The following is a 15,205-nucleotide window of genomic DNA, read 5'->3' on the forward strand; positions in this document are numbered from 1 at the left end:
TATCAGTAAATGAACATTGATATAAAACATTAAAGTGATTTCTACTTTGATTAAACACATAAAAGTCAACATGGAATTGAAAGAAATAAACCAAGTCCCTTATAACGTATTACTTTAACATAAACGTACTGCGCATGACAAACAATCAATTTTAACGTGTGTTATTATCACAAATATGTCTGATGAAGACTGAGATAAGTGACAGAAAAGAATTAAAATTAAATCTACTTCCTGAAAACAAGGAAGAACAATTAGATATCATTAAATTTTAATTCAAATCTGTCTGATTTAATGCATACTTAAGAAAGGACAAAATGCATGCATATTCAGTTAGATGCCATGCAAAAGAGCACCAGGTCTGAATTTTAAGACGATAAAAATATCAACAAGGCATTAAAACTAGAAATCTACATCTGTAATTGAAACAGACCATTTTATCTTACTTATAGATCTATCAGTTATGAAATGCATTTCCCATAGGCCTACATCTCAAGACGAGAATCTACACAATATCTGGGATAGGTACTGATAGGGACATATATAAATGCTCCATCGAAACACTGTTTAGATTTCTGGCTATGAAATTGCTTTTTATTTTATTTTTCCTATCAAACGTAATATAGATTCTAAGCATGGAGAAGAAATTGCTTCATAGCCGTGTTTTGCTGTACATGTAAACTATGAGTACTTGGTATTTAAGCAACATAACGTGGAGAAACCGTTTCAAGGATATAAATATATGTCACTGCGCTTAACAACTGAAAATTATCTTATCTTGTATTATTGAATTTATATACAAAGGAAACAAATGTGAGATTCTGTTTATCATATATATAAGATCAGATATGTGTTAAATATTCGCAAAACCAATTTTCTCACGATAACATCTAATATCGACATTATTAACCAACCCCTTTGACACTGTAATTAATTTGAAATTTAATATCTTTGTCTGAGATTGGTGTACATCAATGAAAGAGAATAACTCATTTATCTCAATTGAAGTGCAATTGGTAACATTCGAGATACTTTCTGTGTTTTTGCATTCCTAAGCTAGCAACAACAATACCAAATTATTTAGACTGTTGACCATGTTGATAAACTCGTTGACAAATATGAAATATTTTGAGTAAGAAACTGATGGAGGAGAATGGGTAATTGAAGTTTATGATGAATCACATTCCTATGTATCTTAGGAACAAGGTATTCCACATATGTCGTGGGATTATAAAAAAGTATTTTCAATGAATATTTTAAAGTTAATTGATGATATATACAAAAAACAATGTAGATGTGTAATTCTTATTGGAGGAGTCACGGATAATACTACTGTATCCCATGATATACTGGACCCCCCTCCCCCTGCCCTGTTCAATGACAATATGAATGGCAAGTTTAAAATATCGTGTACAACACTGTTTTAAATGAATATAAAATATTATAAAAGAATTTTTTCAAATTATTCAACCGAAGGCACACTCCAATTTCATTTTTTCCCAGCAACCGGCGAAGTCAGTCTGTTTAACAAGGACTGTGTTGCGGGTGTCTGATGAATCCGAATTGGAGCCATAATTGTGTGTATTTTACCTCTGAATCTAGGGACATTGTAAACTTTTTCCTGTGTGTAATTTGATTCCATTAGTGACATTTAAAAATAAATATATATTTTAGGAGGTAGAAATATATTTTAGTGAATCACCTACCGACTGGGATAACTTTGATTGTATGTCGACAAGCAGATTTGATAAAAACAGAAAAAAAAAACTATCTACTTTAGCATCACTAAGGTTATGTATAAAAGGAAATCAGTCTTAACGAGTCGCAGCGAGCGTGATAGTTCAAATAAGCATTGAGTGGTGCAGTATATTATATTTATGATAAGTCAACTGTTCTTATCAGTGAAATTACCGTCCATTTTGTCATAGCTTTCAAAAGATCTACACTTCACTGTCGCTAATTTACAAACATTGGACTGTCTAATTTACAACGTGCATACATATTCCCTGTTTATAAACGTGCACTCGTGTACAGAGCTTCAAAATATCAACAAGAAAATCGATCAAACTTGTAGACACAACAGTCAAAGCACGTAGGAACTTCGACCTTCGAACCGAAAGTAACGTTGAAAGTTTGATATTCCGGGACTTGTAATTTGATTTATTCACCTAAAAAATACTGAAGTTACCCTTCGACGAGTTACAAAAGTGAGTTAGAAGTCTGAACTTGAAATGACCATGATTTTGGGTGCACGGACCGAGCTTTCTGAATTGGCACATGTGAAATTCCATTTATATGTTCAGCGAGTATAAAAGGAAGAGACAAAGACCTTGCGTGGCCGAGACACGATTTGGTGCCAAGATTCCCTCTGTCTGTACTGGGCTATCCAAGAGAATAACTGGTCCTGCTGGTACCCAATACACAGACTGATGGTAACCATTACACAGACTGCCAGACTGAATGTAACCATTACAATGACTACTGGTAACCATTACGCAGACTGTCGGTACCCATTTCACAGACTACTGGTAACCATTACACAGTCTGATGGTAACCATTACACAGACTGATGGTAACCAGTACACAGACTGCTGGTAACCATTACACAGACCACTGGTAACCATTACACAGACTGCAGGTAACCATTACGCAGACCACTGGTAACCATTACGCAGACTGTCGGTAACCATTACACAGACTGATGGTTACCATTACACAGACTGCCGGTAACCATTACACAGACTGCCGGTAACCATTACACAGACTGCCGTTACACAGACTGCTGGTAATCATTACGCAGACTGTTGGTAACTATTATGCAGACTGCTGGTAACCACTGCGCAGACTACTTGCAACCATTACGCAGACTGCTGGTACCCATTACACAAACTACTGGTAACCATTACACAGACTACTGGTGACCATTACACAGACTGATGGTGACCATTACACAGACTACTGGTAACCATCACACAGACTACTGGTGACCATTACACAGACTGATGGTAACCATTACACAGACTACTGGTGACCATTACACAGACTGATGGTGACCATTACACAGACTACTGGTAACCATTACACGGACTACTGGTGACCATTACACAGACTGCTGGTAACCATTACACAGACTACTGGTGACCATTACACAGACTGATGGTAACCATTACACAACTTACTAATGGTCCGGATCAAACTAAAGGAAGTTCATTTAAGCATATCATTAATCACTTTCAGCTACCAGTAATAGTGGAATAGAAGATATGTGAGGACGTCAGTTTTACAACAGTACACAGGTAGCCGTCTCATCTATCAATAATTTTATTATATATTCACAGACGTTGCTAATAACTGTGGTTGTTCTCCATGCCTGTTGTATTTCTTTTGTTCATCTTTTGTTACCCTCTAAAACAATCTTAGAAAAGGACATTTTTCTTAGTTTCTGCAATGCTCACCTCTGGTACTTAAAAGCAGGAAAAGCCGTTAATTAGTATAGAAATGTTCATTACACTGAGTACAATTGTACTCGGTTTTGAAATCAGTTTAAATATAGTTTAGTGGAATGAAAATCAACAACAGGTCTGTGATCATTTGATTTATTCAAAATGACAAGTCACATAAAACAAGATGGTTGACTGATGTGAGGTGTGGAGAACAAGACTGTCTATATTTTATATGTATATGTAATGTCTAATGATATTCTTTGTTGTATGGACAGAAACTGAGAATATTTATGTAGCAAGTATTTAAACTTGGTTGCTAGGGAGCTCAATTTTCAAACAAACCAAATACATGATCACATACAGGGGGTATGGAAGGGTAGTGAGGATAACAAAACACAACCGAAATAAAATGCAGTGTGATGTCAGCGGGGTGTATTGATGTACAGAACTGTTCTCAATATTGGTCCCATTTCTTACTTAACAGCAATTTCTAAAAGTTGAATAGAACTGCTTTTAACACGATCGTAATTTGGCTCTTGTCAGTTTTGGTTGTAAATCAAAAGAGAAAATTGCCGACCACAAAACAAACATCAGTGATACAAGCACTCGATACATTTATAATACTGTGTGATGATAACAAAACAATTACATACAAGCAAATAAGGAATTCCTGGACTTACTTCAAAAAGAAAATAACGGACGGAAATTAAAACAGAAATGGTCATTAAAGAATCCCAACCTCTTGATGTACAGGATGTTGAAATCTTCATCATTTTATATAAAATATATACATAGAAGGTTACACTCACTTGCTTCCACCGGAAAAATAATGTCACAAGTAATGATAACTACCTGTATAACTCCAAAATCTGTAGACTAGAGGGTGATAGCACCTACTACTATTACTCCAAACGTTACATAGCACAATAGAAATGGTCTTTATCAGCCTCTAGATGCATTGAATCAGTTGGTAGATACAGTTTTGTTTCATCTGAAAGATTAGACAAGGATAAAACGGTCAAACTAGTCTGTAAGATGTGTAAAACTTCCTGCGAATCACCAGGCCCAGACTAATGTTAAACGTTCTTTATTGTCTATAACAGTTAGTCATTCACCAAATGTTGGTGGTTTTTTTTCAATTTTCTGCATTGCTTATATTTCTATAAGTCATAATACCTTTGTCATCATTAATACCCAAAAAAAATTGATCAAATTTGATTGTTAGAAAATGAAATTGTCAAAAAAAATAATGAGATTATGGGTTTTATTGTGTCAATACTGATCAATTACTTATTTTAACAAAAAAAAAGTTCCTCTGGCAAAAATTACTATCTACAGTATTGCATATGCAAACAAAACCAAGTACTTAAAAAGTGCTTCTCAAAGAAAGCTAGAAATAGTATAAAACACAATTTATAATTTATACACTTCTTGATGATGTCCCAGTCTAGGCAAAAACTACAGAAGTTGATCATCTTCCATAGCATTATGACATGTTACATTGAAATTTCATAAATTATTCAAAATATGGTTTTAAACTTGATAAGGAGCACTTATAACTTTAGGCTAAGGCAATATCTGATCATGAAATCCTATGAAACCATGTGTTACTGAAAGTTTGTCCAGTAGACTGCGTGACTGATACTGAATATCTGGACAAATGGTGGACGGAACAAAATGGTGGAAAAAAATAAACAAAGAAAATGTGAAATTAAACTCACACATTGTATGAAATGTTGACAAAAAAACAATGTCATACATCTGAAACGATGGGACGGAAAACAAAACTATTACTGTGGTTTGGTAAAGACAATAACAAACTTATCTCTGTACAGTAAATAAACAATGATCAGTCAATCAGGATTAATTAACATTTGATCACAAGGTCATGAGGTTGCAAAGATAATTTGAATTGGAACATATTACGTGTAAATGAAACAATATTTGACAAAAATGGAATTTTTATTTTTTGTTCTGTGTATGATTGTACTGATGGCTGTATGTATCTATGAATAAACATAACAATGTACAAATTCAGCAATTTATAGAAAAAAATTGCATAATTACCTTTCCTTCAAACAAATTTAAATTCTTTCAATCTATGTAAATGGTTAATGTAAGAAAATCTCAACAGTAAGAGACACTGGAACATAACCGAAATCAATCTTACCATCAATAAGTATATGTATTTTCACACTTCAATCTTGTATGTATTCTAATCAATATTTCAATCCATTCCAAAATATCAATAAATCTTGATATTGATGCTGACAACACAAAATCTAATCTATACCACAGGTTTATATTATATATATATCTATTTATACGTCGCAATTAAAAGTCATTACAGTTATAAACACTTCTTATCACATTCTGTCAGCAACATATTTTCCATTTTAAATGAAAGGCATCACAACTTTGTTTCTATCAGGCAATTCATACAGAATGGAATGTATTTGTCTACACAAGTTTATACTTGTATTAAATCTAATATTGATGTATATATACTTTAAGTGAAAGACAAGCTCTAATGTTGGTTTCTAGATCTGTACGTACTGAATATACCTCTGTATTATATACACCCTGTGAAAAGCGCAGACATTTCACACAAAACCTATTTCTATCCAACAGTGACAGAATAACAATTCGAAAATGCCAACATCACAACATATTTGCTACTTTTACTAGTTATAATGAAATAGCCTGATAAATCAGCTATTTACTTTTCAACAAATAAACAATCTCGTTAACTAGCCATTGTATTGTACAAAGTCAGTGACTAAACTGAAACAACCTCATTAACTAGCCACTGTATTGTACAAAGTCAGTGACTAAACTGAAACAACCTCGTTAACTAGCCACTGTATTGTACAAAGTCAGTGACTAAACTGGCAATTTTACACAAGATGTGTGTATATGGCATTCCCTAGGCGGCATATTAAGGCATTATGTAAACTCTGACAGCTTATGACATCAAAATTCACACTCTTTTAAATTAACATGTATTTCACTATCTAGTTGATTAAATCTATCAAGTTCATTATGGTTAAAGCATTAACACTGTATATGTGTTTGACAATCTCAAGCTGTTCAACACTCGATGGTAAACACCTGTATATACTTTTCATAAGAATTCTACTACCAACAAAGTCATTGTTGAAATAACCGATCCTACCTATTACACAACACCAGGTATACAATGTTCACTGTAAAACGTGAAAAGTCAATTGATTATTGAATTTATATCTACCACATTCACATTTGGAGACAATTTACCTAACTAATTTCTCTTCCAACTATTTGCCCAGAAGAATTTTAATCTTTTTAGAATTTTGTCATAAGATTATCAACTTATGAATATAATTAAGCGGCAATAAAAATATCAGTTTTTAATTATTCAGGAGAAATTATAATGAATGTTATTAACTATCTCGGTCATGACAGGTTCATATAATGGAGTTCCATTTCAAAATCACAGCTTTTTTTTTACAAACATTAAATATTAAATAACTTTGGATTTTCATGACAAATTTAGGACATCTAATGATACTGAGAGTGTTAATTATTTTGAAATCATCAAATCATCTCTATTCTCTCCACAGTAGAAACATTTTCTCACATAATGACAAGATTATTTATGCTTATTTCTACAAATGTATTAATTTGACAATAAGCAGATGCTTGGCAATAAGCCCACTCACATTTATTGATGTTTTAGTACAAGTACCAACCAATGTGATACATCAGTGACTTGTAATGAGGTAAACTTTCTATCTTGAGTCAAGTTTACATGTTGTCTGCCTGGGATTACCACAGGATATATATGGTAATATAGTGAACCCTAGTATCCCTACAACCACAATGGTAGAAGACATTTGACCTGGTGTCCAAAAGAAAAATAAACCCTGATCCCCGGAATAATATTAATAAATTTGTACCAGGCATTTTGTTTTTTTAATGGTATACAAACAGGTTTTCTTTTGAGTGTTTCAGCAGTAATATTTGTACTCGGGTCACAGTCCAGTCGTTCGGTATAAATCCACCATCTGTTTTCAAATGACCCCTTCAGTGGACGTTCAACAGGAAAGTTTTCAAGGTCCTAAACATCAGTTATCTACAAATAAAACAGAATCTCCTCATTACTCCAATTGACACCACAGTAAATTATTTGAAATAGAACATTGTTTGATACAAGGTAGTAATTGAAAAGTGCTTTTATAAAAAGAAAAATAAACAAAAAAACGATGATATTGACAAAATTTGAAGCCACTCACCAATATTTGCGATAATTAAGATTTCTATTTGGACACAACATATTTCTACATTCATTTTAAAGTAATGGGCAACATGGAAAATTTTAAGGCTAATTAATAAAAATTCTGATAATAAAGAAAATTGTGTTTCCTCTCCATCATTGATGCAACCAGTACGATCACTTTGAAATTCTCCTATCTGGAACAAATTAGCAATCAGAGCTAATATATATTTTATCTTACTGACAGTTTTTACAGTAAACAATAATTCATGTTTTAAAATCCAGACAATGATATGTAAATTATGGATTTATATACAAACTTTGTTAGATGGTTTAAACAAAAAAACATAATACAACAATCTTCTTGTAGTTGTGACAAGTGAAAAGGCACAGGTTTTAAAATAGAAAATATCTTTTCATAAAATACCTGACTTTACAACACTGAAAGGACAAAAAAGTAAACATGGAAAATATGAATAGTTTTTACACACTGCATTAAAGACTCGCAGAATTCATTACGCAGGTTGAAATCTCGAATCTAGTACACATGTATTTAATCATTTGTTTACCAAATTTCTGTGCACAAATGTTTTCCATCAGAATCTGGAATCCTGCCCCATACCTCCCCCCAATTTCCATTTAAATAAAAGACGAGAGAAGATTAAACTAGTCTACACTGATAGAAGCAATGACTCTAATCTAAGCTGATGATAGAAGGGATTTTTTACTAGAACATGTGCAGATAAGTGTTTGTGACATGTGTTCCTATCAAATGAATGCTACATTACAAGGGTGTACATAAGGAGACATAGCCAGTAGAAAGAGTGATCACTTGAGATAAGGTTTTGGTAACTATCATTATACAACCGAAAGTTATCAGGTCTCCATTGATACTTTAAACAATAACAATTAGAAGACGTCACATTTCATGATTATCAGAGAATTAGACGAGAAAGCGAGTGTTCCTGACAAAACTTTCATCCATGGATAGACGAATGGACTCTACTGATGTCCATCATACCCACAACTTTATTGTCTTGAGCCACATCTATTCCAAGTAAGATCAAAGTTACTCTGAACAAATCACTAGCAAGTGGTTTAAGGTTCTGAACTACAATAAATGGCTATCCTTAAATATAGAAACATAAAAGCACTATACTAAATGTTCTTCAACACGTTACTGATATTTTCCCATAATTCCTAGAGAAAGATTAATAGAATCTTTAACTCCCTTTAGGATGAGATAGTGGGATCTCCATCCGAGGGGAAAGATGATTAAGTTGAGGCTTAACATGAGGCTTGCCGAGTGCTTGACACCTTTATAATCTTCTCCCAAGGGTTGAAATCCCACTATCTCACACTAACGGGGATGAAGGATTATTTTTCTCTTGCCCTGTTTTTTTGTCCGATTGCAAGAAGAAGTGTATTATGTGTGAACAACAACATGTGATTGATGTATGAATAGTGACGAGACCCGTGCCTCAGATGCTTCAGTGATTTGATCTTACACAAAATATCATTCTAATGTACATGCCAATAAAATGTCAAATAAAATTATACTCTTGATATTTTACATAGTTTGAATGATAAGGTGTGGATTAAGATGAGTTTCAATCTTGATAATAACATAGAATTTTCAGATAACACAAGATTTCAGGGGCAGACGAACTGGTTTTCATAAAAGTAGTTCCCCTTTAGGGTCACGTCAGTGCATCACTTCAATTGTTTTCAAAATATGCCAAGAGCATATGTAGCTTGTCTCAACCCTAGAGTAAGACAAGAAAATCTCGCATGAGGAAAAAAGGCATGGATTTACCTGTCCTGGGTAAGAGAAAAACCTGTCTTGTCCGAAAGAGAAGTCAGCTGACATGTATTTTTATTCTATAAACGTTTATTACTGTATCTGAGTAATGAGAAACCCATTACATCCTACTCTATAAAAAAACAGTGACTTGTCAGTCAATTGCTGATATCTGTAGGTTTAACCAAAAAGAACACTTCAAGACTGACAAAATGTCAGGAGTTAGGTGTTACTTCTGAAAGTTTAGACGGAGACACATACCAGTTCCAAAAATGTTCCCTGTGACCTATTCTCCCCCACAATGTTTTAATGTAACATACTGCTCAATTTAAAAAAAAATATTTAGAGTATGGGAAAACATAATCATTGTTTTTCTTGATAACAACATTAAGGGTTTTATTGCATTTTAATCACCAATAAACCCCAAGTCTTTGTTACATTCAAAGAATCTGGAAGAGAGAGGATGTTTGAATGTCCAAGTGGAACAATAGTAAGGTTTCTAAGATGACACTGGGGTTTGTTCCAGAGTTTGTTTAACTATAGTTATTAGGTTCAGATGTGAAGCCACAACAATGTGAAGCCACAAGAGCAAAACGTTACGTCATGTCCACTTAACACTGCCACTCACCCTGCTGAGATCTCTGTTCTGAAAGTTGGCATCAGTATAATTTAGGTCAATAGAGCTCAATATGTCCATGATTTTAGAGGCTAGCTGAGATTTTTGTTTGATTAAATTTGATAAAAATAACTCTGATTATTTAATTACTTAATTATGAACTACCATTTTGCATGTAGAAAGCAAGTTGAAACATGATTTGATTTTGTTTGTAGGAGGTGAAATTAGCTATAAAGTTATAGATATTGCATACAGACAGCAAACTGATAAAAAAAATGAAAATAAACAATTATTTATGCAAAACATGACTTTATGAATAAAAATTCATTTCTTAAAATGATTTAAACTGATTAGAAAAGAATTGATTTTATTTGTAGAAAGTTATTCATCATAGAATATTGACAGTTTACAAAAATGCTTTGAAAAATGTTGTTTATAAGAGGATAACTGATTCTGAATAATTTGGTGACAAATGTTCTTAAGACGATACGGAAATTATCTTACGTGGAGGAAAATCTAAGAAGTGTATTGAACAAGTTCACAAGCCAAACTGTGAAAATTTTCTACCATAATTTTATGTTACCAAATGTCTACACAGTGGACTACAGAGGGTATGTTCTTACCTTCTGTGAATGCTGAGTCAGCCATGACCAGTTGAAATATTTTAGGGTAAAGATGCTCTTTGTCTTTACCAAGCATCTTTGTCACAATGGCCACACCGTCTTCCATATTCTCATCTTCATCTTCTTGAAGAGCCTAAAACATTCCCAATACCTCACATGGTCATCTCTGTCTTGGATGAACACATTTTCATTACCTTATATGGTCATCTCTGTCTTAGGTCAAAATATATTCATTATCTCATATGGTCATTTTTGCATTTTGGTCATTACCTTATATGGTCATCTCTGTCTTTGGTCAAAACATACCTATTCCCTTTTAAGGTCATCTCTGTCTCTCTGGTTAAATTATACACATTGCATTTACTTTGCTGCATGTAAATCCTTTGATGATGTTTTGTTAACATATATACTATGAAGCTCTTCACTTACTTGTACCGTCTTGTAAACTTTGAGGAACCTGTCACAGCCTAACTGGTTCTCTAGCTCAGCTCTTGACTCCTCTAGTCTGCTGAACAGATCAAAGTCATCATCGTCGTCTCCAAACTGTGTGTCCGCATCACTCTCATCTGTGATAAATAGAAACCCTTCATAAATCGGATTCAGACATTTCTTTTTACTGTGAACATTATCTTACATCTAAGATTCTGAATACGTTTCTGATTTCTTATTGCTTCACGAGCCAAATTAGAAGAGCTTGAATCGTCTGACTTCTCTGTACTACAAAAATAGCTGAAATATACCAAACTGTAATATGACATTTTTTACACCATCTACAAGACTAAAATAGATCAATTTTGACAATTCCACATCACCTACCTGACTGAAACAGATCTAATTTGACAATTCCACTCCACCTACCTGACTAAAACAGATTTAATTTAACAATTCCACACACCTACCTGACTAAAACAGATTTAATTTGACAAATCCACACACCTACCTGACTAAAACAGATTTAATTTAACAATTCCACACACCTACCTGACTAGAACAGATTTAATTTGACAAATCCACACACCTACCTGACTAAAACAGATTTAATTTAACAATTCCACACCACCTACCTGACTGAAACAGATCTAATTTGACAATTCCACACACCTACCTGACTGAAACAGATCTAAGTTGACAATTCCACACCACCTACCTGACTAAAACAGATTTAATTTGACAATTCCACTCCACCTACCGGACTGAAACAGATCTAATTTGACAATTCCACTCCACCTACCTGACTGAAACAGAAACAGATCTAAGTTGACAATTCCACACCACCTACCTGACTAAAACAGATTTAATTTGACAATTCCACACCACCTTCCAGACTAAAACAGATCTAATTTGACAATTCCACTCCACCTACCTGACTGAAACAGATCTAATTTAACAATTCCACACCACCTACCTGACTAAAACAGATCTAATTTAACAATTCCACTCCACCTACCTGACTGAAACAGATCTAATTTAACAATTCCACACACCTACCTGACTAAAACAGATCTAATTTAACAATTCCACACCACCTTCCAGACTGAAACAGATCTAATTTGACAATTCCACACACCTACCTGACTAAAACAGATCTAATTTAACAATTCCACACCACCTTCCAGACTGAAACAGATCTAATTTGACAATTCCACTCCACCTACCTGACTGAAACAGATCTAATTTAACAATTCCACACCACCTACCTGACTAAAACAGATCTAATTTGACAATTCCACTCCACCTACCTGACTAAAACAGATCTAATTTAACAATTCCACACCACCTACCTGACTAAAACAGATTTAATTTGACAATTCCACTCCACCTACCTGACTAAAACAGATCTAATTTGACAATTCCACACCACCTACCTGACTAAAACAGATCTAAGTTGACAATTCCACACCACCTACCTGACTAAAACAGATTTAATTTGACAATTACACACCCCCTTCCAGACTAAAACAGATCTAATTTGACAATTCCACTCCACCTACCTGACTGAAACAGATCTAATTTAACAATTCCACACCACCTACCTGACTAAAACAGATCTAATTTAACAATTCCACTCCACCTACCTGACTGAAACAGATCTAATTTAACAATTCCACACACCTACCTGACTAAAACAGATCTAATTTAACAATTCCACACCACCTTCCAGACTGAAACAGATCTAATTTGACAATTCCACACACCTACCTGACTAAAACAGATCTAATTTAACAATTCCACACCACCTTCCAGACTGAAACAGATCTAATTTGACAATTCCACTCCACCTACCTGACTGAAACAGATCTAATTTAACAATTCCACACCACCTACCTGACTAAAACAGATCTAATTTGACAATTCCACTCCACCTACCTGACTAAAACAGATCTAATTTAACAATTCCACACCACCTACCTGACTAAAACAGATCTAATTTGACAATTCCACTCCACCTACCTGACTGAAACAGATCTGATTTGTCATCTAATAGTTCCTCATCATCCTGATCTTCGACCTCTTCTGTATTTTCCTCTTCCTCAGCATTTTCCTCTTGGTTTTCCACATCATTATCATCCTCTTGTTCTCTGTCCCTCAGTTTCTCTGCTAACTTTCGCTGGTACTCCTCAGCATCCTCGTTATCACTATCATCACTGACATGTGCTGCCTCCTTGTCATCTTCCTTTACCTCTGCCATGTCCTCTTCCTCATCGATCTTATCTTCGATGTTGCTGGCCACACTAAGATGGCTGGTGCTGTGTTGTGATTCTTCATCAGTGCTGTACTCTCGTATAAGTAGACTCTGCATTGTCTCTCTTACACTGAGTAGTTCCTCGTATTCATCATCATCTCTGCCCAAATATAAAAAAAAACCAGAATAATAAAATATTTTCTTCAGTCTGGTAAGTAAATTATGTTGATAAATTGTTATACTGCACAGCCAGATTGAAATTCAAGTGAAATAAAAAATTACACAATGTTGCTCAGCAAATATATTTACATTTTGTAACAATTGTATCATATTAAAACACTCAATGTATTGAATTTAAAGAATTATATTCAGCTTCTCCTGCAGGTAAAATGTTACAGTTACACAAATGGGTATTTTTTTATCTCTTAAATTCATGTGTTGACCTGTTAAAATCTGTCACAATGTGTTGACCTGTTGAAATCTGTCACAATGTGTTGACCTCTTAAAATCTGTCGCAATGTGTTGACCAAATAAAATCTGTGGCAATGCGTTGACCACATAAAATCTGTGGCAATGCGTTGACCACATAAAATCTGTTGCCATTTGTTGACTGCTTAAAGTCTGTGGCAATTTACTGACCACATAAAATCTGTGGCAATTTGTTGACCACATAAAATCTGTGGCAATGTGTTGACCACTTAAAATCTGTGGCAATGCGTTGACCACATAAAATCTGTTGCAATTTGTTGACTGCTTAAAGTCTGTGGCAATTTACTGACCACATAAAATCTGTGGCAATGTGTTGACCACTTAAAATCTGTGGCAATTTACTGACCACATAAAATCTGTGGTAATGAGATCACCTCTGGTCTTAGTTCAAGATAAATATCAATATTTCAAAGTTAAATCAATTTATATAATCTTACACAATGTTGATGTCTTCTTCTTCTAAGTCCAGCTCTACATTGTCCAAAAGGCCAACTTGTGGATCAACCTATCAATTAATTATGTTAAAGTTGTTTTTATTATGTTAAGATGAAAAAAATACCTAAACAAGATCAACCACAACAAATATGACTTTTTGACTTATGCATACATTTCACAGTTTTCAAAGATTATCTCCTAATTTTAAATTTAATTTTACTTACAAACATCAGTAATAGTTATGTACTATGCATGATATGTGCATTTTCACACATTTTAGAGTGGAAGTTTAACTAGTACCGTTTTGCACAATCTCAACATGGACAAGTAAATGAAAAAAATTGTGACAAAGGGAGACAACTTGAGGGTACCTGTTCTCTTTGTTTCTCCAGGTCCAGACTGACCCTTTGGGGATTATCAGTGTTCTGTGATGATTGTTCCAATGTCTTGAACAGCTTTGCCAAATCTGGCTCAGAGCAGGTGCGTAACATCTAATAATATAATATCGCAAAACAAAATTTAAATAATTTCTGGAAAGTTTCATGAAAAGAATTATTAACTAAAAGTATAAAAGTAAGTCACATACTATGATTGTTATGCATTGTTTTCCTTGTTTTTAATTGTGCATATACATAATTCATACAGTAATATCTAACAGAAACTAAAACTTTTACAATTCTTTGCACAAGTATTCATCAGACAACTTAAATGTCATGTAGCGAACCAAAGTAGAATTTTTTGGATCAATGACAAACAAAAATTTATAAAAATTACATGAAAAAAACACATATTGTTGAAGTGAAAATATCTGTTGTGGGGAGAAACATGGATAGAATTGTTCAAGTTTCTTAAGATATAACAAG

The 15,205-nt window shown here is 33.9% G+C and overlaps 1 protein-coding gene across 1 annotated transcript in view; it reads right to left on the reverse strand.

Moving 5' to 3' along the window:
* Positions 1–3,577: 3,577 nt before the first annotated feature.
* LOC132555477 (serine/threonine-protein kinase Nek1-like) overlaps positions 3,578–15,205 on the reverse strand; it is a 39,496-nt gene continuing 27,868 nt past the window's right edge. Inside the window, exons 34-40 of the mRNA XM_060219825.1 lie at positions 14,714–14,833; positions 14,345–14,412; positions 13,351–13,578; positions 13,187–13,320; positions 11,165–11,301; positions 10,736–10,868; positions 3,578–7,554 (exon numbers count right to left, since the gene is read on the reverse strand). Coding sequence (XP_060075808.1) covers positions 7,547–7,554; positions 10,736–10,868; positions 11,165–11,301; positions 13,187–13,320; positions 13,351–13,578; positions 14,345–14,412; positions 14,714–14,833 — 828 coding nt within the window. The 3' untranslated portion in view covers positions 3,578–7,546. The remainder of the gene's footprint in view (positions 7,555–10,735; positions 10,869–11,164; positions 11,302–13,186; positions 13,321–13,350; positions 13,579–14,344; positions 14,413–14,713; positions 14,834–15,205) is intronic.

Source organism: Ylistrum balloti, unplaced genomic scaffold, assembly GCF_031769215.1.
Source record: "Ylistrum balloti isolate Yb309-2 unplaced genomic scaffold, AGI_CSIRO_Ybal_v1 Utg370496, whole genome shotgun sequence".
NCBI classification, from domain to species: Eukaryota; Metazoa; Mollusca; class Bivalvia; order Pectinida; family Pectinidae; genus Ylistrum; species Ylistrum balloti.